We start from the raw sequence: 27808 nt of genomic DNA, 5'->3' as shown, positions 1-27808 counted from the left end.
TAATCAAGTCAATTGGATTGGATTTCACATTATATTCTAGATTTATGATGATAGCCTTTCTATTTAGTTCACAGGATTCAGGAACAAGGAAACTCTGGACTGAAACTATGTGTTAAAACAAAATTTGACCCTGATATTAACTAGCCAGCATAAAATTCTAAATCAATACCACTGATACATCTTGCAAGCCAAAATCATACTTTTTCGAAGAAGAAAATTTGATGAAAATGATCCAAAATAGTGCCTATCTTGTTATAAAGAAAGATACCTTCCTGATTACATGTGAGGTTTCTGCTGGCTTTCCAAGGCGAATGTGCAACTGAAGTTGCTTATCTCCTACAAACATCATGGAATGTGGCTTTTTGAGCTCGCGCCTTATCCCTTCATGCAGGAGCAAAAATTTGTCCACGATCTCCCGCTAAACCAAAATAATGTTTGATAACCTTTTATAATGCTACAACATACATGCATCGCTGATCACCAATTACCTGAAATTACAAAAAACAATGGTGTTCAAGTCATCTCGACCATCTAGATATACCAGATAACGTAAGGCAAGTACGAGTAAATAATAGTAATGATTTATAGGTCAAGAAATTTCTTATCCTAGCATCAGTATCCAACAACAAATCCTTTTTCATAACTTTTAGCTGATCCAATTCAATCGAACAAACCAGAAAGGTACTATAAACTGAACTTTCTTGCTCAAAAGCATATGAGATTTCTATTTTCTGTACAAAGATAATACTTTTCACTGCCTCATCCTGTTATTCTACCTCATTTAGAAACTAGGCTTATAACTTTCCTAGGGACGGCCTTTCTGAGCAGCGCCATATGGTAAAGGTAATGAATTCATATGCAATTCTATATGGAAAGTTTCATGTAAACGTCCACCATAATGCAATTCCGTCCACAAAATCTTGTGTAATGCTTCATAGATTTTGTTTCAGAGGTGGTACTGACTACTGAGTGGAACAGAAAAATATTGGAGGAACAGTGGTACAGAAAGTTGATAATGGAAAAAGATTACTCGGAGCCTAGAGGTGGACAAGCATTACTATGGTATTTGACACGATACCCCCGTATAAATTTACATTAAACTCATTATTATTAGCACCGTTTCTTATCGCCTATCAAACAAATTGTCAATATAATAACTAATTCGCTTGGCAGCAGTTAGGTGAGGTGCACTTACAATTACTATTTGTAAGGCGTTAAAAGTTCTCTCACCGTATAGTATGGAATCACCCCCTTAATTTAATAGTTATAAAGGTCTTGTGATATATTATTGTCAGTCCGTCTCATACAAGTAATAAGATTATGTGTGTGCTTGAAATTAACTCACAGAACTGCTGTAGATAAACAAATTAAATTCACTTGCAGAGAATCCGGTTAAGATAAAGATATTATCCATAAGAGTCAAAAGAACATTTCGATTTTAAAAGCGATAGGGACGATGAAAGTGAAGAAACCAATTTATAGACTTAGACTACTCATCTTCCACTTTGTCAAGTGCACAATTTCACTAGCCAATATACATTGTTGAACCTGGTAACATAGTGGGTTTGAGCAAAAATAAAACATGGCCATCGTGTACTTACCCAGTTCCCCGTCTTCAAGCTCCTCGTCTCCCTTTCTACGAGAACCATTACGATGCTCTCTCTTGTGTTTCTTATGCTTGCTTTCACTGTCAGAGTCCAGCACATCCTGGTCCGTCTTAAACAAGAAATAAGAAAAAAAATTTAATAACAAATATTAAACGAACAAACAACGTGAGTTCAAAGGCAACCAGAAGCTAGTTGTTGACATGAGGAGATATGGCAGCTTGTCTACAGTATAGATGGGAAGAGAAGGCATACTTGTTTTGACTTCCTACGTTCACTGCTGTGCCTATGAGAGCTTCTTGAATGATCTTTTCCATTTTTATCCAAACCTGAATCATTTTCATCATCTTGATGGCGTTTACGGTGCTTCTTATCCTTGTCTTTCCCTGATTTTCTGCTCTGATTTGGTACTGAAGTTTCACCAAGATCAAGTTCAGCATCCCCCTCATCCCTTCCGTTTCGCTCCTTTCCTCTATCTCTGTCACGCTTCCTATCTTTATCCCTTCTGTCCCTAGACCTTTTATCTCTTTCCCTTTCCTTCTCTCTCTTTGTCTGAAAGAATAGGGGAAAAAGAGTCAGATTCAAGATACGAAGTGGCAGAAGCAGCAACCAGGATATTTAACTAATAAAAGCACCCCCCTGAGTACCAAACATAAGACAAATATTCAAGGTGTATGCACTTGATGGAATTGTGAATTATCATGGGTAGGGAAGTATCTAGAAGTTGTTGGCCATGGCATTTTGTCCCCTCTCGTCTCGTCCATCCCAGCAAGGGCCAGAGACAGATATGGGGTAAAAGACAGTCGACACATGGAGTCCATACAAAGGAGAACAAAAGCGCAAAATAGATACCTCCATGTTAAGAGTTTCCACAGTGGCCACAGAAAAAAAAGGGAGAGCACCATTGTAGAATATAGGCAAGGCTTGCCTCTTGCAATGGGGAATAAAACTGCGCAAACTGAACGTCAAGACAGCCCCTTGGTGCCTTTGTAATCTATTTCTGTATTACTTATGAAAAAAGGATAATTGGACCTCCAGACGCATTAGCCACAGCAATTAGAGGAAGCCAATTGTCAATGAAGCAATTCTCAAGGTTGCATTATCGTGCTAGATTTAGCCAATTTAATTAACGGTTTTTTCACCATATACCCCTGACAATTTTTTTTTTGCACCGTATACCCTTTCAACTTTTGAAATTCACCATATACCCCTCACTTTTCGAAAAATACATCAACTTACCCTTTTGACTAACGGTGTTAGACTTCCGTTAGTCATTAGGCCATAATCCTCTCCTAATCCTAATTAACTACCTAAACCCTAAACCTAATTAACCAAAAAATCTAACCCTAAAAGCCCACTAACCCCTACCCACCCCCATCCTTTGCCCACAACCCTAACCAGCACTAGTGCACCACCACCTGACCCATGACCCACCACCACCCGACCCCCATCCCCACCAGATTTGCGCACCCCCATCCCTTAACCTTCCCCCAACTGCACCAACACCCCCATTCCCTCCCCCCTTTGCAGTCACTTGACCCCCCACCCCACCGGATTTGCGCACCCCCATCCCTTACCCTTCCCCCCCACTGCATCACCACCCCCACCACCCTCATTCCCTGCCCGCAGTCCCCCTCCCTCCCCTTCCCCGCAGCCCCCACCACCCCCTTTGCAGTACCGTAACCCCCTCCCCTTCCACCGATTGAATCACGAAACACAACCCATATTTTCGAAAATTTTCGACCCTAAACCCATATTTTCAAAAAATTTCGACCCTAAACCCAAATTTTCGAAACTTTGCGACCCTAAACCCAGATTTTCGAAACTTTTTGAAAGAAAATCCAAATTCATTATCATCATCAACACCGTTGTGAAAATCAGTGGGGGAAGGAGTGTTGGGGTGAAAATCGAAGGGGTGGGGGAGAAAATCAGTGGGGGAAGGACGGTTGGGTTGGGGGAGAAAATCAAAGAGGGGGGCGCGGGGGTGAGGCGGTGGAAGGTTGTTGGGCTGCGAGGTTGGGGGTTGGGGGCTGGCGAGGCTGCGGGGGTGGGGGAGGGAGGATGGGGGTTGCAGTGGTTGTAGGGGACTGGTGGGGCTGCGGTGGTTGTTGGGGGATTTGGTGGGGATGGGTTTGGGTTGGGTTTGGGTTGGGTTTGGGGGTAGGTGGAGGGCTGGGCTGGGCTAGGCTAGGCTGGGCTGGGTTAGTGAGAGAGTTAGGGTTTACTTAGGGTTAGGGTGGGGGAGGGTGTTTAGGGTTAGGGTTAGTGTTAGGGTATTAGATTAGGGGTTAAGGTTAGATTTAGGTTAGTTAATTAGGATTAGAGGGGGGTTTCAGGCTTAATGACTAACGGAGTTTAACGCCGTTGGTCATTAAGGGTAAATCAATGTATTTTTTGAAACGTGGGGGGTATATGGTGAATTTCAAAAGTTGAAAGGGTATACGGTGCAAAAAAAAATTTGTCAGGGGTATATGGTGAAAAACCGTTTAATTAATACACACCTTTTAGAATTTTAATAAAATCAATACTGTAAATTCTAAAAATAATAGAAATACTAATGGTCAACATGTCTATTTTCTATAAATAAAGACCAAAATTGACTTGCGTTTCAATTTTCACATTTGACTTGTCTTATTTCTCATCAAGCATGGTGCTTATTAATATATAACGTCCTTTTTTTTTTACATCAGAGTATATATCGTCTTTAACGACTGTAATAAGTAATATAAGCAACAGTATTAATTATACAATGATTTTTATAATGTTACTTTTTTAAATGTATTTCCATAACTCTAGAAAACAATGCTAATTGGGTAGGAGAGAATAAATGGCAGTATACAGGTAAAAGGCAGGATAAAAAGTGTTGGCTTTGGGACATTGTGGAAACAAAGTAGAGTTTTATAAAGGCAAAGAGAGGATACTTCAATTAATTCATAAAATAATGCAAACATGAGGGTAACCGGGTAAGTGTTGGAGAGAAAGCTCATACGGATACTCAGATAGTATACAAAGCACTACGAAAAAAATCTTCCTCCATGGCAAGTACATCAGACTATTACAGCCTTACAAAATCAAACTAGAGTTGGGGCACGAGAGCAAGAATTATTGGAAAATGAGGTGGGCGAGAGTTATATTGATGTGCAAGAAGAGGAAACCACGAAGCAATAACATGCATGCTCTTAAATTTACAAATGAAAATTTTAATTAAAGACATAATTACCTTTTCTTCTTTTCTTTTTCGCTCCTCCTTTTCTTTCAACTGATCAATATACTCCTCAAAAATCTGCCTAGAGACAGCTTCGTCACCTATAGACCTAGACCACAAGCACACAAGCCCAGTTTGAGCAGTTAAATAAATTATTGACCATTAAAGAATCTGACAAAAAATCGAGAATAAAACAAATATAAAGCAAAAGCAACAGTTAATCACACACATTAAACTAACTTGAGCCACGTTAGAATTATCTAGCTGAGCAATTAACTCTTGATCATTACACAACGGCGGAGGAGAATGATTATGTAAATACAGTTCATAGCTCACGCCACAATCCCCAAAACTGTATTCAAGGAAAAACAACAGTTCTCCCTCCAAACAACAATGTGAAAGCACAATACTCGAAACAAATCTGATCATCCTTGAAATACATGAAAGCAATAAAAGCAGAATACTCAGAAAAAGAAGCATACAGAAAAAACTAGTCAAGTTTCAAATGAAAAACGTCAGTTATTTGTCTTTTTTGGCGCCATGATCCCCAATGTCTGCATCAGTCAGCTCACCTTCTTAATGTAATGACCAAAATTAGAAAAAGTTGAAGAGGCAACTACCAAGTTATGCTACTCTAAGATTTGTTCCATATAGAAAAAAAAAACGTGGTCGCGTTGTCGCGGGAACGGCTTGTAACGGGGAAATAGAACATTTCGCGGCCGATGCAGCGTGATTTTTTTTAAAAAAAATCATATCAATTGTTCTAACCTTATATGCTTTGTTTTAGTTTATGAAGCATTATTACAACGTAATATAATCAAATCTATCATAATATCACGTTTCATTAGCTATATAATTAAATCATAAAATATTTTTGGCCAATATTTAAAAAGAACGGAGGTAACGGGGATAAAAGCTTTCTAACGCGGCGAGTTCGCGTTACGGAACGGACAACGCGGTGAGAAGTATGTGATTTTTATTATGGCATTCGTAAACGGGATTTCGCGGAACGGCAAATCCAAAATACGTTACAGAATGGGCGAGTTTTAATTCCATGGTTCCATAGGTAATAACAAGTTATTTAAATTTTCAAGATGCGGGAAATTTTTATTCGTAAATGAAGACACTAATACAAACAGTGGACAATTAGCACACCCTTTTTTCAAGGACATAGCAGGCACATCACTTAAACAAACTCAATAAAGAGGAGACAGACAGATCAGTGAAACCAGGAACGCGGGACGAACGGCCGAATCGCGTCCTGAGTCGTTCGTACCGAATCGCGGAACGAACGCGACCCAAATCGCTGCGGTTCGCGTCTCAGTACGGTGGTCATGACGTTTCCTTTTTTTTCTTCAAGGGTCGACACTAGAGGACCGAGAGAGAGAGGAGGAAAGAAAAGAAGATGAAAAATCACAGATCTAGGGTTGATTCGAAAACCTAGATCTGGAAATTGAAGAGGAAAATGCTTATACTAGGATAAATTACCATGGGGCTTTGGTTCTAGCAAGAATTCCGAGCCAGATGGTGTTGTCAGATCCCCGAATCTCCGGCAACGGCGGTCGGCAGCGGCGGTCGGTAGTTGGCTTTCTCTCATTCTTTCCCTAGCCTCCAACATTTCCTTTCTCTGTCTTCCTCTCTTTTTTATAATTTAATGGGCCTCCAGTCAGTTTTTTCTAATTACGTGGGTGTGCCCCTCCCCCTTCTCTTTATTTTTTTTCTTTTTGACTTTTTCTTAAAGTTTTACCAACTAGGGTTTTAAAGGAAGCATTAAAGTGGGCTAGATATAGTTGGGCCTTTAAAAAAAAACTGTCATAACCCATAACACCAAACGTTCCCGATTCACTCAAGGTAGCGTTTCCCGTTTCCGTTTCCGTCATGCGTTTCGTATCGAATTTCGTTCCTTGTATCATTGAGACAGATACTCCAACACTTGACAACTCCTGATTTCTGACGACACTATCCAGTCCAATTTTCGTGGATCACAGTAGGTAGCAGAAATCCTGCAAGTGCATCTGGGTCATTCCTCTAATGTATACCTACTTTTGGTCACTTGATGCTACAAGATATATGATTTACAAGGGAACCAGAATAGCTACTTCCCTACCAATAGATGTTATAAAACATACTAAGATCAAAACTTTCAAACCCCTTGGGTCTACACCCAAACAATGGTATCCACACTGTTTCCCTCACTGGCCCACCCTTAAACAAAAAATATCTTTCACAAGGTCCTCCAAATGTCTCAGGCAGCCTGAAAAGAGAGAAAATGAAGGCGGTAGCGGAAAGGCATGAGAAAATAAGTTAAGGGGGATTCCTGAAAGAGAGGAAGACCTATGATTACGCATTACCCGTAGTCCATCCATCAAGGCTCTTACAAAATCTCCAACCACCAGATCCCAGAAAAGGAGTACTCCTAATCCAGGATTGCCCCCTCAAACTCTCAAAGAAATCCTAGGATAGATCAGTGGAACACTGAACGACACACCCATATACCCCTCAAGCTGTCTGTTCGCCAATATAAGATAACCAGCATGCTTTTCAGCACTTCTCTTGCCAGCGTTTACTATATTTTATACAGATATATAAGAGTAACAGATAAATGATTATGAAGTGCACAAGACATATAAAAGCTAATGTGCGTGATGCCCTCAGTAAATAAAAAGGATATCAAAGATATGGTTGCTTTCCAACAATAGGTGAAAAAATGTAAGCAATAGCTCGTGCAAACAACCAAAAGTGCAAAGTTGCCAGTCAACTTTAACACAGACTTGGCTCTAGTTCTATCCGCATAAACTTGAACTAGGCCATTTTTTGAAATTTTTTGACCAGGTTGAAATACTTCCTTTATTTGGAATAAGTGAAACACTTCCCTCAATAAGCTCTCACATAAAAGAGACAAGTGTTTCACTTATTTCAAAACAGAGAAAGTATTTTTCACGTAATCCTGTTTGGTATCAGAACAAGCAATTCCCAAGACATTAGTGCTAATATAGTCGATTTATATGCCAAAAACATAGTCCCAAACAGACTTCTATTTATCAAACAAGAAAAGACCAACAAACCCACCAAACACTGCCTCTCAGAGAGCTACCGTCTGAAATGAGTTTTAGGATCAAATGTGTAGCCTTACCCTAGAGGCTCTTTCTATTAAACCTGAGACTTAGAAGCAATTAACTGGTCTACAGACTTCTCAGTAAAGTACAGAACACTTGAACATATTTGACTAGGTCCAAAAAGATAAAGCCCTGTTTGGCAATTAGGGGTTTGTGTAAAGGTGTTTGGTGTTAGCTGATTGTATTGGCTGATAGCTGATTGTATTTGATTTGACAAGTTGATTGTATTAGCGGTTTGTGTAAAGGTGTTTGGTAAGTTGATAGTTGATTGTTACATAATTGTGTAAAATAACTAATAATGACATGTGCATAATCCATTGTTTTACTTTTTGTTGTTTTTCAAAAACTATAGGACGTAAATGTAATTTGGCCCACTCATTTCCAAACCTCAAATGTCAAAAAGCTCCTCCCCAGGTTTTTCAAAAAGAGCTTTTTGGTGACTAGTCAAATCCTCTAATATGTGAAAACTCTAATTTTTCCCAGACTTCTCTTTATCAAACAACCCACGCAAAAATTTGAATAGAAACATCCAAAACTAATCTTCATCATCCATAACAACAACGAGTTTATGTGGTACCTAAACTCTTCTCGAGCTTCAAATGATGGTAGAGAGTCCTCCCACATTGAATCAACAGTTATATCCTGCAATATTTTCAGATATGCATAAGGCTTTACCACCAAACCACATAAAACAAAGTATAACTTTCGGTCCACGTTAAAACGAAATATATACTACCTTAAGTGAGCATAACATGTTAAAGAATTCATCTCCCAGACGTTTTCGCCTTTTTGATTCTTTCTCTTCTTTTTCTCTGACTCTTTCAAGTAACTCCTCAAAAACTAGCTGCAAAGCATCAGAGTATTAGAAGCATCCAAGAGTATGAGTTCAGAGAAACAAAGGGCAACTAAGCAAAGATCTAAAAAAGGCCAAACTTCGTAAACTAATATGGGACATTGGGAATAAGTTCATAGGTATGCTAGTATCTATTTATATTAAGACTCAGACTCTAGTTCCAGATAGAGAATCCAGAATATTCAAATCAAAGATAATCTCTAGCATAGTCCATCAGTTCCATTAGATTTCTTTGAAATTGTGGTATTGCTCTGAAGGCACTGAGAGTTAAACCTGTATTAAGTCATGATAACATTGAGAGTTGTAACAGTCAGTGTCCACTGATGATTTTCAGCGTAAAAATATTTGATGCTGGCACAAGGGTCAATTCAGGGTTATAGTAATAGTATGCTTGCCAGTTTCGGCAATTTTAAAATTGAAACTTCAAAGAGTTCTGACTTTGGAGGTTGTCCATGCAAAAACATGTTTTGTGCCTTTGCTCTATATATAATACATCCTAAGCAAATCCTACTTGTTACAACATCGGTGAAACAATAGGTTGTGGCACACTTATTAAGGAAGAGAAGAGCAATCGAAAGAGGAGGAGATATTTGTTTTTCGGATGAGGGGAGAGAGAGAAACTATGTTCCGTAAAAAGTATGTTCCGCGCATTTTGTAACAGTCAAAAGTAACAAGTGTGGAGTAAAAAATTGAAAGGACTATGGGAAACAGGTGTTTCATGTATTTCATTTCATGGAAAAAGTCTATGGGCCCAGTAAACTGTAGGACCTGACCAGGAACATGTTGAAACAAGTTAAGAGCCAAAGAGTAGACGAAGAAAGTATTGGACAAATCAAGCATGAAAGGACCCAACCAGATGGCAATCCCTATAATATCTACGCGCTCTTGCATAATGGTGCACGAAATAAGCAGCCTGCTAGCCAAACATTGTAATAGAACAAAAGAAGGGAACATGCTCAATGGAAAGAAAATCTTTAAAAGGGCCATAAAACAAGTCAGAGAAGGGAGCACAGCGACAGAAAGGAAGCAGAGAAAGATATGGAAAAGTAAGACCCAGTCCCACAACTCCAACTAAATTTTTCGACATTCAAATATGTCAAGTACAATGCTCTTTCACAAATCCAACAAACACCTGTACTTAATCTTGAGGTGGCCTAGGATACATCTGCAGTAGACTATGAAAGAATGGACCACCCATAATAAAGCACCTACATGTTCAATCGCAGCTCTAAGACTAATTGCCAGACATATATAAATATGTGAATGATATAGGCAACTTAGCATTCTTATCATACTAATCCACAATACAAGACATACAAACACACTCATAAACATATTGACGACGACCTCTGAGATCATTGTATAGTCATGAAGAGATATAATCAGTGTCATCAATAGATACAATCATAAAAGAGATCATTGAAAAAATCAGGAAATATTGTCATCAAGAGATACAGTCATACATGAGATCGTTGTAAGAAATCAGGACATATATCATCATCATGAGATACAATCATACATGTAAGAGGTGAGAAAGAAATGGAAGAAGTGTAAGTCTTTAAAATCAGAAAGCTAGGAACAAATGCCAACCTTTAAGTTGTTTTCTGGCACTGCTGGGGAGCTGATCTCAATTTCAGTTGCAGTCTTGAAGTCTTCAAGAGTCCAAGTAGAAGATAAGAAAACCTTCATAATGTTTCAACTTTAGCTGATGAGAAACTAATAAAATCAGAGGAAAGATATATTAACTGTTTATGAACACTGACCTTTCCAGACTTCACAGCATCCTTTATTCGTATCCTATCATCTTCATACTGCATAACACAAAGGATTCCACTTGCTCAACAATTTATAACCATTCAAGTAACAAAAAAACTTAATGGGAAATTCTACAGAAATCCATTGAGGTTATTATTTTCTTCTTGTACCCCCAAGTTATTTCAATCCACATAAGATAACAGTGAAACTGTATCGATAGTACTCTTACAACCCTTCTTGCTGATAATTGTTGGATCCACTATCACAGTGATAAGAGGCATGGATTATGCTTACCATAATACCCTTTTAAAACATATTTTAGAGTCAAACGAAGTAGAGGCGTTTGGTTTGAGGTATTTAGGAAAGGGTAAATGAAGCAAATAAGTTGATTACCTTGATGTTTGTTTGGTCAATTTAATGATCCCCTTTACCCTACACTTAGGCTTTCCTTGAGACACTATTGACCACCACTTGACCCAACAACCAACACCAACCACCGTCACTCCCTCCACTTTAAACACCGTGAGTCCGTGACCACCCCACCCCCACCACCGCACCCCAGCAACCTCCCAAAAAACCTCCAACAACCCTGAAAAACCACCCCCATCCACCCAAAAACCCTCCACCACACTCGAAAAACCACCCCCTCCCTCGAAAAATAACCCACACCAAAATCAACCACCACCATCCGAAACCTCTCCCAACCACAAAACCCGAATCACCCACCAAGAAACCACCCACCGGCCACCACCACCAAACAAAACCACCTCATCTACCTACAAATTCCCGCACTAGATCTACAAGAGAAGGGAGAGAGAAAAAATAAATTATCTTGTAGGGGGAAAAAAGTGCCAGAAAAGGATAGGGGAAGGGGGTGGCCCGAAATGGCCCAGGTGGCGGCGGCCGGCAGGGGGTAAAGGGTGGCAGCTATAAGGGGGGAGGTGGCCGACAAGGGGAGGGGACTAGGGGAGATTGAAAGAGAAGGGGTGGTGGTGGTTGTAAAGGACAAAAGTGGTGGTGATGAAATTCTAGAGTTTCCCTAGATATATTGAAACAAACAACATTGTAAATCAAACGCCCCCTTAGTAAGTATCAAAATAGGGAAAAAGCGACTGTTTCCTAACAAATTATCTGAAAAGAGATTACTTAGGACATTAGGATAACTGCCGATCCTCTATATTATCAATACACTAATAAGCAATAATCCTACACCTATCACTAAGAACAGTTATAAAATGATTATTTACAGAATTGCAGGGTTTTTAAGATTAAATTGAGATTATGTAAGGCTACAGTAAGGAATTACAAAGCTGCAAGCGGTTTGGTACGAACGAAGAAATTTCGAACAAAAGGATCTGAACTCGCTGAGGTCGGGACCGTGGTCGTCCGTCTCCGGTTTGCCGGGCCCTAAGACGGATTAAAGAAGAGTGGGGAACCTCTCGCTGGTTTTTGGAATTCGACATCATGTTTTCACTAAGCCAGGCTTAGGGCAGAGACATTTAAGTGGAACTGTACTTCCAAGGCCACTATAGAGAATATCCTAAAACTTAACTGAATCAAGTATTAAATTAAACTATTGAAACTTGGTTCGATCTCACATAAATATCTACAACTAGAAGTCTAGACAATCAAGATGTTGACTTCTACAAGGTTTCTACATATATATAGAGAGAGAGGTAAGATCACATGAGAATGCTCCTTACATAGGAAATGAGAATGAATCTCAACCACACGATTGGGTTAGAGTTACAACACTTGTTCATTAAAGTTATACCTCCCTAAAAAATTTTGAGCCCAATTTTTTTTTTCTAATATTCTTTTTTTGAAGTTACATCACTTTTTCATTAGAGTTACATCACTTATTCATAAGAGTTATAGCACGCAAAATTCATTCTCGTTTCTCATGTAAGTATGCATTCTCATACATATATAGTTTCCCCGTTTCTTTTTACATGCAACGGTTTGACTTTTACACTATTCACAAACTCTACTTAGTCTATCTTTGGAAATTTATAGTTAAGGAAAAACATATTTATAGGGGATCTTATTAGATTTGTCTGAATGTATGTTTTTCAGATATCTACTTTTTCGAAAAAAGTTTTATCGGTAATTAAATATATTATTGATTGAAGTTATGCATTGGCAAAGTCAAATTGTTGCATGTTAAAAGAAATAGAGGAAGTATGTGTTAAAAAAGTATTATACTCCCACTGAAATGGATTATAAATCAACTGCTCTCACATTCTCATATAAGAACAGTTCTCATGTGAACTTTATTCTCATATATATATATATATATATATATATATATATATATATATATATTATATATATATTAGTATCCACTGATAACTAGCGTTAAGCTGGAAACTAAAAACCGACATTTTTTCTCTTACAAATTTTGCTCATTTTAAATTTTTGGTCATTTTGAGAAACTTCTGCTCATTTGAATAAGTTTTTGCTCATTTTACAAAATTTTGTTAATTTTATGTTTTTTCTAATTTTAAGAAACTTTTGCTCATTTTAAAATTTTTTGGGTCATTTTATGTTTTTTCACTCATTTTATATTTTTGTTCCTTTTAAGAAATTTTTGCTCATTTGATCTTTTTGCTCATCATAAGAATTTTTTTGCTCATTTTATGTTGGAGCTTTCAACATAAGAAATAGTTTTCACGTGATCCTACTCATGTGTATTTGTCAGTGTGCGTGTGTCTCATGCAATGCATAGACTGGTGTGATACTCTTGGTTCAATTTTACATTAAAATGAAAACAATTTTCAAAAGCCTCCATGATGGAGTAAGTTCCTAAGAGCATGAAAATTGGAAAATTCTATTATGACATGACAGAAAAAAAAAAATCTGCAGACCTGTTTCTTTAGCTCCTCAGCTACATCTTCAAACAACTCTTTGGGAGTAGAGCCTGAGCTATTGGACGAGACTGCAAGGTATACTGGTAAATCTTTAATCTGAAAATGCAACAGAAAACAGGCAAAATATAAAATAATAGTTAGCAAGAATCAAAAGCTTCGCCATACAACGGGGGGAGGGGGGGTTCACTGTCTAACATTGGATTTTGGCATTTTGCACTGCACTCTTTAATTCCCTAGCTAAAGCTCATTCCGAAACGGAATAAGATTGGAAATGGGAGAAGTAATAATAGACAGTCAATTTCAATACAAGGGAAGATAACCATTGCTAAAGAAGATAAAGATGCAACTAACCTTTGAATGGTAATCCCGCCAGTGAGTCTTGGCCGTGAGAGTGCCATCAAAAACATGTCCTTCCATCAACTTTCGGAACTCATCACGGTTTCTCCGTTCAGATTTTCTTATTTCTTCCTGACAAGACAAAAGTAAAGAAATCAGGAAGAGAAAGTTTACCTCCACCACATGCTCCAATAGTCTTCTTAGTGTGTGTGTGCACACACATTTAGACTTTGGTTGGGGTTGTAGTCATATTACCACTACAACTGAACCCCTCCCCCCAAACCAAAGTGCATCAGTGCCTGATTACAAGAATGCCAGTGGCGTAAAAAATGAATAAGCATTTCAGCAGGTTACAATTGTCTGTTCAACTTCATGAATACTATAAAACCACAAACTAACACTATGATAGGTCTGAATGCTAAATCATCTCAGGAGGGGACCTAATTAATTCTAATTATGGGCATTTTTCAGAAAGCTTGGACCCCCAGTCCCCTACCAGTTTCCTTTCTTGACCTCTAAAACACCTAGATACTTGTGAAGGAAACAAGTGCTCTAATAACCAATGATTATTACAATTTTTGCACATAAGCCACTTGGAGAGGATGTATTAGAAGATTTCACGAATATTAGAAGACATTGAATAAGCTCCTGCCTTTTTGATATTAAGAAAAATGGAACTTATTACTAATTTGTGCAAAGACATAAAAAGTAAAATAAGAATGGAGGATGACGCAAAATACTGAGGTACGGGTACCTTCTGTATTCTTTTTTGCTCTTCCTCGTCCTTTTCCAGATCACCAACATATTCCTTCAACCATATACGTAGATTAGCACCAACTGAAAAAGAACATTTAGATAGTACCAAGCACCAATAATCGGCTAGGAAGGATACCTGAAAAATTTTCAATTGATCCATTGTGTCAAGCCGTGAACATCTTTGATCAGCCTCTAAGCGGTCTTTGACTTTCCGCCACTGACTATTTGCCTTGAGAATGCAGAGAATTGTTGTAATTAGGAGTCCAATAAATTCATTTAGCACATAATAGCAGGCAGCATGCTTGAAGTGTAGATTACAAACTAGAGGAACTTTTAGTTAAATTCAAACATACCTTAATAAAGTCACATGATTCCAAAAACTTCCTGTACTCCATTATATTTTGTTGACGTTCTTCTTCTTCCTTCGCACGTTCCTAGCAACACGAAATCCCAAAAGGAAATATGTTTGCATGTTACTAAAGCGACCTGGTTCTTTCTCCAACTAGTATATGGAAAAAGGCAGACACACAATCAAACTGTTCAAGAGAGCCACCAAACATTTGTAATCAGGACAAACTCACCTTCTTATCCAATTCAGTCAAGTATTCTTCAAACATATCCTCACGATCTCTCACTCGCTCAATGGCTTTAAAACGCTCATCACTACCAAACATATTTATCGCTTTGCTGTTTCCACGGGAAGAGAAAGGTCAGACTGCATTCAAACACTAAGGACCACAAGATCTAAACAGAACACAGTGCAGATGTACTACCCCCATCTTGTTGTTGATGTCAGCTCACCGCAATCCTGTAAAAGAAGGTCTTAAAAACCAGAAAAGAAATCCTCGACCTAGTAATCAAAGAAAAATCCATGTAGCTTACTTCTAACATTTTCCTGAAGTCCTCCCTTGCTTTTTTGTTCTTAGCACGCCTTTCCTCAGCCTCCTGTTTTTTCTTTTGACTCAAGAACTGAGGATAGAGGAAAAATATATATGGAAGCATGTCAGTCACAATTGTTCCACAGGAAATTAAGAGTGGAGTTATGAAAATGCAGCTAGATATCATCAAATGGATCAATATATGTTGAGCAATTAAACCAGATGGAACCTCATTAAAAGCTTGCTTCCTTTCTCCAAGTGATCGAAGAGCTGCATATCTCTTGTCATTGATAATTAGCCTCATAGCCTGAAATCAACAAGTTCCAATCTCAAAACAATTTACTTATTACACCCTCCAATCCAAGATATATGTTTAAATTTTAGGTAATTTTCTACGAACCAAAATAAAAGTTGTTCGACGATCCCAATGTCGCATCAAATGTACATTCTAAATGCAACTTAAACTAAATTGTGACCAACGTTGCTAGAACAACTTAAATTTTGGATCAAAGGGAATAGTATCCGCGTGCTTTCCAGTACCCTTCAAGGAAAACTATGCTGTACAAACAACATAAGAGGTACCTGCTCCCAAGTCCAGTCAGATTCAACATTTGAAGATTCAAGAAGAGCTTTAAATACATCTTTTGCCTCCTGCATTGGCAAAACTCATTAATTTCAAGGGTAAAGAGATAAGTTTAGTCATAAAGGCTAAACACAATGACAGACCTGCTTGCTAGCATAGGTCAGAGTTTCAGGTTCAGTCGCCTTTTCTTCTTGGACAGTAACATTTGTCTTTCCAGCAATGCCCGTGCTTTTATTGTCTTCCTGCAGCAGACAAACAATAAATTCATTACTGATTTACTACATAAATACCCACAACTTGACACATCATGTATAATAATAATTAAAATTACCTCTGTTTCTTGCACTGTAACATTCTTCAAAGGCTCCACAGCTTCCTCAGTCTGGGATTGATTCCTACAATTACAAAAGTATAATATAGGTCCATTAGAATCTGCAAGAGCTGAATTCCTATATATAGTCATTAGTAAGCATCAAAGTCTTTATACAATGGTAAAGGCGCAGAATCGACAGGAGCAGGAAGCAAGTCGGTGCTTCCAGGGACAGCTGCACCAGCATCAGCTGTGGACAAAGTCTCAGCAGGTGATTGACCTGCACTTGCATCTGTATGGATCCCTGGATTCTTAGCTGCATCAGAAGCTAAACCAGGAGATGATACAGTTGGTGAAGTAGCGCCAACACCCACAGGTGTTACTGCTGCTGGACTTGAATGTACAACAGGAGTAAAAGATTTTGTATCAGCAGTAGATGGTGTTATAATATCAGACTGAGAGCTTCGTGCAACTTCCACAATGCCGGTAGCCTTTTCTGCTTGCTCCCGCGCCACCTGCAAGGATCCGAAACAGCAACACAAAAGATCTTCTCAAGTCATTTGGAAAAGAAACAACACAATGGCATAGATCGGTAAGTTGGAGTACTCCTGTCTCCTAATCGTGAATAGAACAACACATAGTTACAAAGAAAGGTTAGTCAAGAAAGAACCTTGAGCTCTTCAGGAATGACCCACTTGGACTGTCTGGTTGCTTTGTTATAGTAATACCTGGAACAGTTTTGTCCCGAGTACATCAAAAAATGTCATAAAATTGATAGAATATTATGAACCAAAGTAAGATAATGTAAAAGGTAAGGCAAAAAATATATCATGAGTTAATCAGATAGCTCACTTTCTTCCATCGGGTCCCGTATACTCCTTCCAATCAGTACTTGCATCAGCCCTCTGCCATGATACAGACAAAGCAAGGGAAACACCAGATACACAGGTTACAAAAGAATCTAAGAAAGTAAGATGCAAACAACTCCTCCAATAGTGAAATTAGTAAAACACACAAGGGAAAATTGTTATTGAATAGAAAAAGAACAAAAGAGCTTTTAGGAATCTGTGATCCTTAACAATCTAACCAAAAGTGTAAAGCAGTTCCCATATATGCTCAGATAGAAATTGGAAAGGAATATGATGAAAGTTTAGGATGATATACCAATGCTATGAAGAATATACCACGACTTGTGGGCACTGGGACAATGACATACTGCCAACTTGATGTAAAAGACTAGTCAAGTATTTATGGGTTGGACGAAGACAGACCAGGTAAGAGAAAGGAAAAGACATTACAGTAGAGTAATCAAACTAGCAAAGAAAGATAACCCCAGAAGTAACAACTCAGAAGAATTCAAATATGAGCTTGACCGTTTGTGTCCCTAAAACTCTGTTATACACGGCTCAACAACAAATTTAACGACACTTGTAATACACAGCAAATTTAGCTCCTTTAAACTAGTTTTCTACGTTTCAGGATTCAGCTATTAGCTTCTGGCTACTTGGCTACTTTGTAGCTAGTTTCGCCTAAATCAGCCAACAGTCATCCTAAGTTTTCTTTCCCAGAGATTGATGAGGACAGATTAATCCACTAGTTCCGGAAGAGAAAATCATCGAAGACTTTGTACAGTAACAAAGTACCGAAATTATTATTTAATATTTCCTTTGTATTTTTTGCTATTTCATATAGGGTTTCACACTTGCCAATGCACAACTTTGACAATTAATATCTCATATCATCTATTCGTATAAATTACAAAAATCGATATTCTGGAAGTACATATAGAAAAAACCTCATGTCACTATATATTCCTTATGTTCAAGTTACAAAAGGTAGTCAAAGGAGAGTGTATAATAATGTAAAAGTCCAAATAGAGCAATAGAAAAGAATATCAGAGGAAGTAACGAAGGTAAAAAAAGAATGGAAAGCGCAATGCCACAAATTTAGGAAATTCTGACGTCTTCTAGAGTGTTCACAGCCAATTCATCTCCCAATACAAACCTTCAACAATATCTTTCCTGATATATGGGATTATGACATTTTGTGATTTATATTATTAAAACTAATCATAGCAAAGAACATTTCAAATTTGTGATGAGGTGATGAAGATGACGATGTAGATTGGTACTCAGATTCATGACACGCCCTCTGTATTTTGATAATCTTTGCTACTCACTTTTGCGCAGTCTTCAATGCACATATTTGACGTTAAAATCTCTAGATAGGTATCACTACAAATTATTTCCCTTTCACCCTTTTCAGCTAGGTCCATTGTTTCAATCAATGTCTTTTGAATTCTCGAGTCTACTCTATTCCTTTTCAGGCTCAACATATGAAGCCTAAAAGCTATCATTACTTTGGTTGAAGTTGATCGCTTAGGATCTAAATCTGGAACCTCTATGGCCAATTGACCCAAAATATGATGGTCAATACAATAATAGATTTTTTACATCATTTAGCAATAAAATTTAAAAAGATTTTCCCATGTTCTCTCATCCCTCTTTCTCCTCTCCATTGTTATATGGGTACAGTGCTTGTGGTGCTTATTAGGGTGACGTCACAAAGGCCAATGGTAATGTTCAAGGTTGTGTTGTACAACAATGGTGGTGATGGCTTTGGTTGTCATTGTAGAGGTTTTATGGCGGTAACGGTTCAGATTTGCATCAATGACGGGGAACTGGCAGTGGTTGTTTTTGTAGGTAGTGGTTGCACAGAGACTGGTGGAAGTGGATGAGCAATTAAGCAGTAGTGAAGTGGTGGTGGTTGTTTGGATCAGCGATAAGACTACAGAAGTGACGGTGGTGGTTGAACTGATGTGCGTTTGAAGGAATGGGGGTGGAGGGAGTTGATTCCTATTTTTATGAACATTAGATTAAGGATCATTGTAAGAGTTGAATAATAAGGGTGGCTTTGGGTACATAAATCAGGAGATAAGGATGCTTTATTATAATTATTATTTATTAGTGTGGTGCTTTATTAAGGGTGTATATAGGTGGAAGGAAAGGATTTTGGAAGAAGTTGTACTTGCAAATATAATAAAGTAGGCAGAGAACTGATTACGTTAGTTCAGACATGTGAGATATCAACCAAAGGATGCACCCGTAAGAGCAATAAACATAAGGATTATGGATAATATAAAAGAAGCCGCGGGAGGCAGGAGATGACTTGGATAGAGGGTGTGAAGAAAGATATGAAAAAATTGGGGTTTGCAAGAGCATATATTAGTAATTAGTATAGCACTTGATCAAATCTTGAATCATGCAGGGGACCCATCCTATGGGATTAAGGCTTCGACACTTGACTTGAGTTAGAGTGGTTGTGAGAATGCCCCTATTAGGCGTTGTTTTTCACCTTAACTCAAATTAACGCAGGACAAACAATTTCAATGAAGCCAATCAGTCCAGGTAAGGCGGACAAGGGTAAATAAGTTCAAATAAGGGCTAATAAGTACAGGCAACACCAATCATGAAATTAAAGGACTACGTAACATAGCATTCTAGTATAGAACCAAGGACACACAAATAAATCAAGAAACAAAGAAAGATAGAACTCCTCTTCTTTTGTCAAACAAATGGTAGTAAAACAAAGATCAATGAATGAATAGCATAAATTGTGCCCAGCAATAAAAGAGATGTTTCTTCTATTGCAGCACAGACACATACTAAACTGCAGCAGAGGATATTAAATGAGACGACACAATAGATGATTCAAGTTACTAACAGACAACCTCACAAAGTCAGATACAATAAAAGAAATTACTTTAGCTGTACTACCTCAATAGGAGTCATAAGTTCGAAAGGTTTCTCCCACGTAGACAGCCTTGTCTTCTTGTTGTAGTAAAATCTGAATCATTAACCAATTCAGTCACTAAAATATTAAATCAAAATCTTCTTAGGAACAAAGAACATGTTTCACTGAGAATAATTTAAAGAAAGCCAATACAAGTCTAAGATTGTACATAACATCCTCTAACTTTTAACCATGTAACTGACTAACCATCACATTTTACTAGTTAATCAAACGAGCCAATAAGGTTAAACGGTCTCAGTTCACCGAACCACCGAAATAGTTAACAGTCATAGTTACATTCTTTAGAAAAGGATATACAACATTACTGTTAGACTTTGCACAATTAGATATTATTTCCAAATTTACTTTCATGGGTATTAATGCCAAAATTGAATAGTTTTTCACCACGGTGCTACTTTAAGTGCATAATACCCGAGCGCCTCTAACACTCCATTTAAGGCTCTCACCTTCTTTGTTCTATCTTCTTCTCTCTACTTTATTGACCCCTCCGACTACCCCAAAGGTTTATTGGATGTATGATCTGATTATTTTATTAAACCACCTTAAAAAATTAATTATCAAGAGCATCATTAAATTTCCATAGTCACATTGCTTTCTTAGCTGATTTCTTGATAATTAGTTTAAGGTGGTCTAACAGAACACTTAGTGCAACGTGAATTCTCATTCGTTAAATAATCACAAGTGTGCTCCACAGTGCTGATTAAAGCTATAAAACAATAAAATCATAATTCAATTACAAGCAATGTAATATTTGAATGATGAAAACATAACAAGAAAGTTATCATCAAACTTATTCATGCAACACACGTTGACATAGTCATTCTTTACTCCTTTCTTAAACAGAAGGAATTATCTTATCCTATGAGATTTTTTAAATATGAAGACGAAACAGGCTATCCCTTGACAACAGCCAAGGAGAAGCTACAGAATTAGATGAATGCAAAAAAGCCTGCTATCCTTTGTTTAATGGCAAAGCAATATTAAGCTCTCCCCACAAATACACGTAATCGAAAATGAGAAGAAGAACGGAGAGTCAAAGTAAATGTCCAAATAGAAGCCAAACATAAGACAGGATTTCAGAAGAAAATGAATTGCAAAAGCTTTGCCTTAACGACAATATTGGCACTCTGCTCAATCCACCCACACCAAACCAGCGCAGAAATGACTTGTGCCAAAGCCACTTCCTACTTCTGATACTTGCAAAACCAACATACTTGACCTGAAACGTATGCAAAACCTTAGCAAGGAAACGCTCTTTTACAACCCCTAGACCACCTCAAAAGAAGCTGCCCACTGAGTAATAAATTAATAACAGTTTCCAATCATCAGACTACTAGTCAAGAGAAAATCATTGTTGAGAATTTTCTCAGAATCTTCGCCTATTACTATGAATCATCAGTGTTTGGGGACAGCAGAAATAACACAATGGTCTTGAGAAGCGTATAGAGATTATATCGATATGGCACAACAAATTAGTGCCAAAATCAAAACTAATAAGGTAAGATATTGCCTTGACAATAGCACACCATCACAAGTCTAACAGAGATAATAGCACCACCTACAAGTATTATCTAGTTTCTACTCAGGAACCTAAAAACTACAAAAGAAATTTTAAAAAAAATCAAAAAAAGCACATAATGAGTAATTAACAATAGATAATACTTCATTTCAATAACATGCAAGAATAGGTTCTTAAACCCAACTAATGTCGACGAAATCTAGAAATTAAAAAAGGTCCAACTATCTACAATCTACATGGACAAAGAAACAGATTATTAGAGTTCCAAATTGAAGTATGCAGCCAAAAAAAACTTACAAAGCTTCCCAAATAAACAGAGAAAATAGTATTTTGTAAATGTGGGACATTAAGTAACACCTCTACTCATGTCTTTCTGATAATTAACACTGAGAAATACATCTTAAGGGAAGAAAATGGAGTTTGGTACCACATAATAAGATTTTCCAAGGGCTTACACAGGCTGATTAAGTTTTCCTAATGTCATAACTTATCCTTAGGTACAAAAATGTTTTCAGATACTATATGTCCATATGACCACAATACAAACAAAATTCCTTGGTCGAGAACTCAGAACATATTAAAAGAGACATTCATGTTCTACAAAAAAAATTAGTTCAAACCCACAATCAAGATCCAACAACAAAATGACTCTCCTTGTCCCAAACAACAATATAGCTCAAACCAAAACTATATACCTCCTGCCATTATTGGTGTGTTCCAACCAGTCAGAGGAAGATTTTTCCACAGGTTTAGGCTGAGAATCAACTACCTGTAAACAAAAGTTCATTAAATTTGTATCGAGCAATTAATCTGAGCTTGAAGACTGCGTGTACAAACGAAAAATGTACCAAAGTTGTGGATATAGATGCTGGAGGCTGTCCACTTTGCTGCACCGGTGTAAATGAAGCAGAATCCTGGTTTCCAGAAGCTAGAAAAGATTGCCCAGAAACAGGATTGCTTTGAAAATTCATTTGAGATACTGATTGATATTGAGATGTGGAATATGTATTTGGCTACAAATGATGAAAGGAATAGTTACAAAAAAATTATGGTCATCACAAACATAAAACGGGCCTCGCTAAGGTGCCAAAAAAAACAATGAGGTAAATGTATGCTCGAAGATCTTACAGGATAAGCTGGAAGAGAAGGCATTCCTGGACCCCCCGAGGCAGGCGGAAAACTGCTAGGAGCCTGCAGATTTTGCACAGGTTGGGGCATTCCAGATGACATTGGCCTGTTTAACTGAATATTAGACAATGGTATTGACTGTGACATTGGAGGAAGGTGACCTGGCGGTATAGGTCTTGCAGGAACTTGTTGTAATGGCTGAGCAAATTGCATTTGCTGGTTCTGTGACGGAGGCATTGGTAAATTCATTGCAGGGATTCCAGGACCAATAGACTGATACTGTTGAGATGCTGGAGGAGCAAATTGCTGAGATGGATGCATCGGGCCCACTGGCCGGAACTATAAGAAAAGAACAAAAAATAGTTACAAATTGCTTGATTTACAAATCGCTTGAATTGCCTAGCAAAGTATATTAAAGAATATAATATTACCTGAGTAGGCATTGATGGAGGAATATTTTGCAGGGGGGGAACTGAGCCAACCATAGGTGGACGAAGAGGCTTCCAAATCAAAAGGCAAATAGAGGAGACAAAAAGACGTGGAGATGTCAGAAAAGATCAAATTCACAATAGCAAATAAAAGGAGATCCTAGGAAGCAAATCCAACTATACTATCACACATAATGAATCTAGCATGAGGAGGTTGGAGAGAGAGAGAGGGGAAACGAGGATTCAGATGAATTTTCAGACAAGTAACTCACATATATTCTTAGCAAATCATTATTAGTGTATTACTATTTCAATTTGAGAACCAGGGCAGTAAGTCTTACTAGCCTAGTAATATTCTCAATTACGTTCTCGCCCGACAAACAATAATCACGGACAAATATAGAGAGCAGTGATCAACATTGCCTTAAAAGTGCACTACAACAACAACCAAGCCTTAGTCCCAAACTCATTTGGGGTCGGCTAATGTGAATAGATAAGAAATTGTTTTCATAACAGATGAATATATAAAAGTAAAAGAATAATAGTGTAAACAAAGAAAAATGACAAAGTGAAAGTAATAGGATTAAGACGAGCGGAACATAAGGAACCAAAAAACACAATGAGAATTGAGAAAACCCACATCAGGCTAACAGCTAGAACTTGATAAAGATCAGTCTCAGAATAGAGAGAAGGAGAGGGAGAGTCCCAAACAGATGTAGAACAAACATCAAACAGAAAGCCTACCGGACCCGGTCCACCAGAGTATTGAGAGTTGTTTGCCATTGTATGGTCGTGTCTATCAAGCTCAAGACTGACTACAAACTGAAAGAACAAACAACAAATGAACTTAGATCAAAATAATATACTGGGGAAAACCCATGAAAGCAATGAGCTCATCATCAATAGGTGCTATAATGTCTAATATATTAGTCACAAGGAGTTAAATAGTAAGCAATTGATTCTACAAAATGAGACAATAATCAAACTGCTGCGGATGAAACTTAGAGACATTAATTGAAGCTCAAATCACAACCATCTATTGAGGTAAACAGAAAGACAACTTCTAAGAATCATGCAGAATTGAAAGTGGAAGAAAAGGTAGTCAGTTGAACTTAAGCCCACAAGACCAGAAAATTACACTATTGGACACTGTTGGTCCTCCTTAAAGCCACGAGATGGACAATATTGTAAAAACTCCCTGTCAGTTGTTGAACGAATTAAACAAATTTGGATTAACCAACTTATATTAAGAACAAAGAAACAGTTTTATCTTATGGAGTACAAAGTGCATTGGAGAGTATGTACTCTACAATATTCAAGTCATAAATGAAGCATTGAATCCTTAATTAAAAACAATCTATCTTGAAGGCAACAGCAGCATGAAACCACTGCATCATAGATTGTTGGATTATCGTTATTGGAGATAATTTGTGTAATTCTTTTGGAACTTCCAGCTCAAATACACAGAAAAAGAAGACATTAGACGATTTCAACAAATAATCTTGAACCTTTGTCAGAAATACAAGGCGACCAATATAGGCATGTTAGTAGCTGATAGCCACTAAACAAAGAAACACATGCTCACAAGTCCAATCACTCAGGGAAGACATGACACAAATAACTTCAAAATGCACCTTAATAGGAGTACATCTTCTAACCCATTTAGTGTCTCATGTTATGACTCACCGGTAGGGATGGCAATCCGGTCCGGATCCGACCCTAGTCCGCTCCGATCTGAAGGGAAAAATCCGAGCCAACAAAAACTAATCCGCATCCGACTCTTTTTAAAGAGTAAGACTCCAAGTCGGAGGAGGGTCGGAGTCGGATCCCATAAAAAAGTCCGACATCCGAATCCGACTCCGACTTTAAGGCAATTAATCCCTTTTTTATTTATATTGATGTGTTATCTCTATTCTATATGGGAAGAGGGGTAGGACACCAAAATATTAGAAACCCCATTTTACCCTCATAACATCTCTATTCTAACTACTTACTTTAATGAAAAAAAAAAAAAAAAGAAACTACTTAATTAATTTAAAAAATAAAAAAAATATTACAAAATGAAAACCATCAACAATTCAAATATTCCTAATTTATTAAAAATAATTAATAATTAATTTAATTTTTTTCATCTCCTTGAAAAAAAATTAATTTTCTACATATCTTCGCACGCATCGCGTGCATATAAAAACTAGTACATGCATAATCTAACTCCGACTTTGAAACAATCGTATTATCCATTGAAAAAATGATTGTTAAAAACAATAGTAATGTTTAGATTATTTAACTATTAAGATTTCCATATGATTATTAAAAACATGAAGTAACGATTTGATTATTTATATTACAGAAGATTTTTCTTTTATAAAAAAAGGGTGAAAAAAGTCGGATCGGGTCGGGGTCAGATGTTAGGATTTTAAGTCGGGTCGGGCTCAGATTTTCGGGCTCAGATTGACTTCTTGTGGGGTCGGAGTCGGATTATGCATTACCAGGCACAAGTCCGACTCGTTGCGATCCGTTTTCACTACTTCTCAATCTATATCTTAAACCAAAATAAATTACTTTGATTTCAAGGGTGACAATATTAGGAGAGAGTCAAAAATAAGATGGAACATAAATTGGGACACTTGAACTTGGGGTCCTAATCCGTCATGATTCATGAGCATTGACCAGCTCTAGACCACAGTTCATCCACATGAATAAATATATAAAATAAACCTCTACGGCGAACTTAGACTTTGGGATGATAACAAGATAAAAGACCGGGTGTGTTTGAAATATTTATACTGAAAGAGAAAACTGAGGTTCTTTTCCCCATTTCAGTAGATAAATAATACTTCAAGGATGCAATGCCTCCCAAATCCCCATAGACATACCAAAAGATACATATGTTTCAGCAATTAAGTGAGAGCTTGAGGAGTAACTATAATGTGTACATTCCAATAAGAAACATGTCTTCTGATACATGTAACCAAATTTGCTCGAAACATTCTAGCGATACACGCTAATAGTAAGTAGTAACCACCATTTCAAATGAGCTCATAAATCCTGGTAAGAATATTGCAGAATCCATATCATAAATTTCCACGGTAAAGACGACTTTCTTCAACATTCCTCCCTCCCTTCCCACCTTGCTTCTTCTATCTAAACTCCCTTCCCCCCAATCCCCCCAGGCCCTTCTAAAGCGAGCATCTTTCATAACCTATAAACCCAGATCAAAAATTTGAACCACAACTTACTAAACATCATCAATTGCTATGGTAAATGTGTTGGTCAAGCACAAAATAACTACACTTTCCTCTGCAGCCTTCCGGATTACTCGGTCACCGGTATGCAACAGAATTCAGGTAATATAAAGACTAAGGTTGATTAAACAGTGAGAACAATAAATCCTCACATGGAGCACAGCCTACAATTATAGTGCATACTAATGGTTCTCAGAAGAAAGACTATACTTGTCCTACATCAGAAGCCCTGCAATTCACTAATTCAACAACAAAAATTCTTTCTTTTCGACGGAGGATTAAAAAAGATAGTTTCTTTAATTTACACAAAGGTCTGAAATCAACATAGAAAAAACCAACTTCAGAAAATCCTAGATCAAATTAAAAATCTAACCAAAACTCACCACTAAAACCTCTACATAATTCGGAATGTTGAACTTTCTACCTCTAAAAATCATCAATTGCAGTTATTTTCATTACAGAATATCAATAATTCTGGGGAAAAAACATATGTAACCCTCAAAATATAATTAAGTTTCATTACTAGCATATATATTCGCAAATTAATTCAAGAAGTTAAACACTTAAGAGAGAGAATATGAAGAGAGAGAAGAAAAACCTGAGTGAAATTGACAGTGGAGAATCAGTGAGAAAGTTTGGAGTTTTAAAAAGGTCTGTAAATTTGCCGAATTAAAACCTCCAAAATCCAACCCTGGAAGTTAATTTATGCCAAAAACAGAGAAAATCGCTCAACCCTTTGTGGGTCCTTTTTTTCTCATGCGAATTAGACAATTTTATAGTACTACTACTTCTATTTAACTAGGAGTTCACTCATGGTAATTGGTACACCCAGGTATACTATGAGCATGGTACATTCAGGGGTATTTTTGTAATAAATTAGAACTTTAGGTGCTCATTTGACAATAAATTTGTTCATATAGGCATTTTGCTTATTTACTCTTTTGCTCATTTTGTAATAAAAGTGATTGTTCATTTTCTTAAATGAGTAGAAATGTTTGCTCATTTGCTCATTTGTTCATTTTGCTCATTCGCTCATTTTGCTCATTTAGAGAAAATAGTCTTGGGTGTACCATGAGAATGGTACACTCAGGTGTACTATAAATATTCTCATTTAACTAGTTCATGCCTTCATGGGAGCAAATTTGGTTTAGGACTTTGATGTTGCCTAACCTCTTTCAACCCAAAATCCAAAATTCTTGATTTACTATATCAACTTTTTTTTTTTCTTAAAAGTACTATATTTGGTTGGTAATGCACCAAACTATTTTTTCGCGGTTTGGATTTATTTGCGGTTTCAAAATTGCGATTTGCGTTATGATTTCAAATAAACAGCTATTTACAGTTTGGATAGGTTTTAATTTTTGTAAACCAAAATCATACCGTAAACCGCAATTTTTATGTATTTTGAT

At 37.3% G+C, this 27808-nt stretch overlaps 1 protein-coding gene across 2 annotated transcripts; it reads right to left on the bottom strand.

Moving 5' to 3' along the window:
* Nucleotides 1-27167, bottom strand: LOC104904845 (pre-mRNA-processing protein 40A). 2 transcript variants are annotated; one of them, XM_010693242.4, is made up of 30 exons: nt 26998-27167; nt 23899-23976; nt 23158-23226; nt 22727-23065; nt 22447-22611; nt 22294-22367; nt 20043-20112; nt 17119-17171; nt 16937-16994; nt 16444-16781; nt 16288-16351; nt 16100-16198; nt 15956-16024; nt 15603-15680; nt 15378-15464; nt 15269-15303; nt 15077-15182; nt 14849-14929; nt 14632-14724; nt 14494-14547; nt 13755-13871; nt 13401-13499; nt 10542-10589; nt 10369-10461; nt 8662-8769; nt 8503-8567; nt 4825-4918; nt 1860-2156; nt 1602-1716; nt 1-488 (listed from the first exon to the last, which is right to left on the bottom strand). In XM_010693242.4, the coding sequence occupies exons 2-30, from the start codon at nt 23935-23937 to the stop codon at nt 478-480; spliced, it is 3018 nt and encodes a 1005-aa protein (XP_010691544.2). In that variant the 5' UTR covers nt 23938-23976; nt 26998-27167; the 3' UTR covers nt 1-477. The 2 variants fall into 2 exon arrangements, with proteins under 2 accessions (XP_010691544.2, XP_048492862.1); XM_048636905.2 differs by lacking the exons at nt 23158-23226; nt 23899-23976; nt 26998-27167 and having other exon boundaries at nt 22727-22789; nt 22888-23027.
* Between the last annotated feature and the right edge of the window lie 641 nt (nt 27168-27808).

This window comes from Beta vulgaris, chromosome 9, assembly GCF_026745355.1.
Source record: "Beta vulgaris subsp. vulgaris cultivar EL10 chromosome 9, EL10.2, whole genome shotgun sequence".
In the NCBI taxonomy this organism is placed as follows: Eukaryota; Viridiplantae; Streptophyta; class Magnoliopsida; order Caryophyllales; family Amaranthaceae; genus Beta; species Beta vulgaris.
This window is presented reverse-complemented; position numbering and strand designations above follow the sequence as displayed.

Excerpts from the sequence above, each read along its gene's own strand:
- LOC104904845 (XM_010693242.4), bottom strand. The coding sequence starts at position 23,937 with ATGGCAAACAACTCTCAATACTCTGGTGGACCGGGTCCG. Across the intron at positions 15,465-15,602 it reads GGAAGCAAGCTTTTAATGAG|TTCTTGAGTCAAAAGAAAAA; the intron begins GTTCCATCTGGT and ends CTCTATCCTCAG. Across the intron at positions 10,462-10,541 it reads ATGCTGTGAAGTCTGGAAAG|GTTTTCTTATCTTCTACTTG; the intron begins GTCAGTGTTCAT and ends AACATTATGAAG.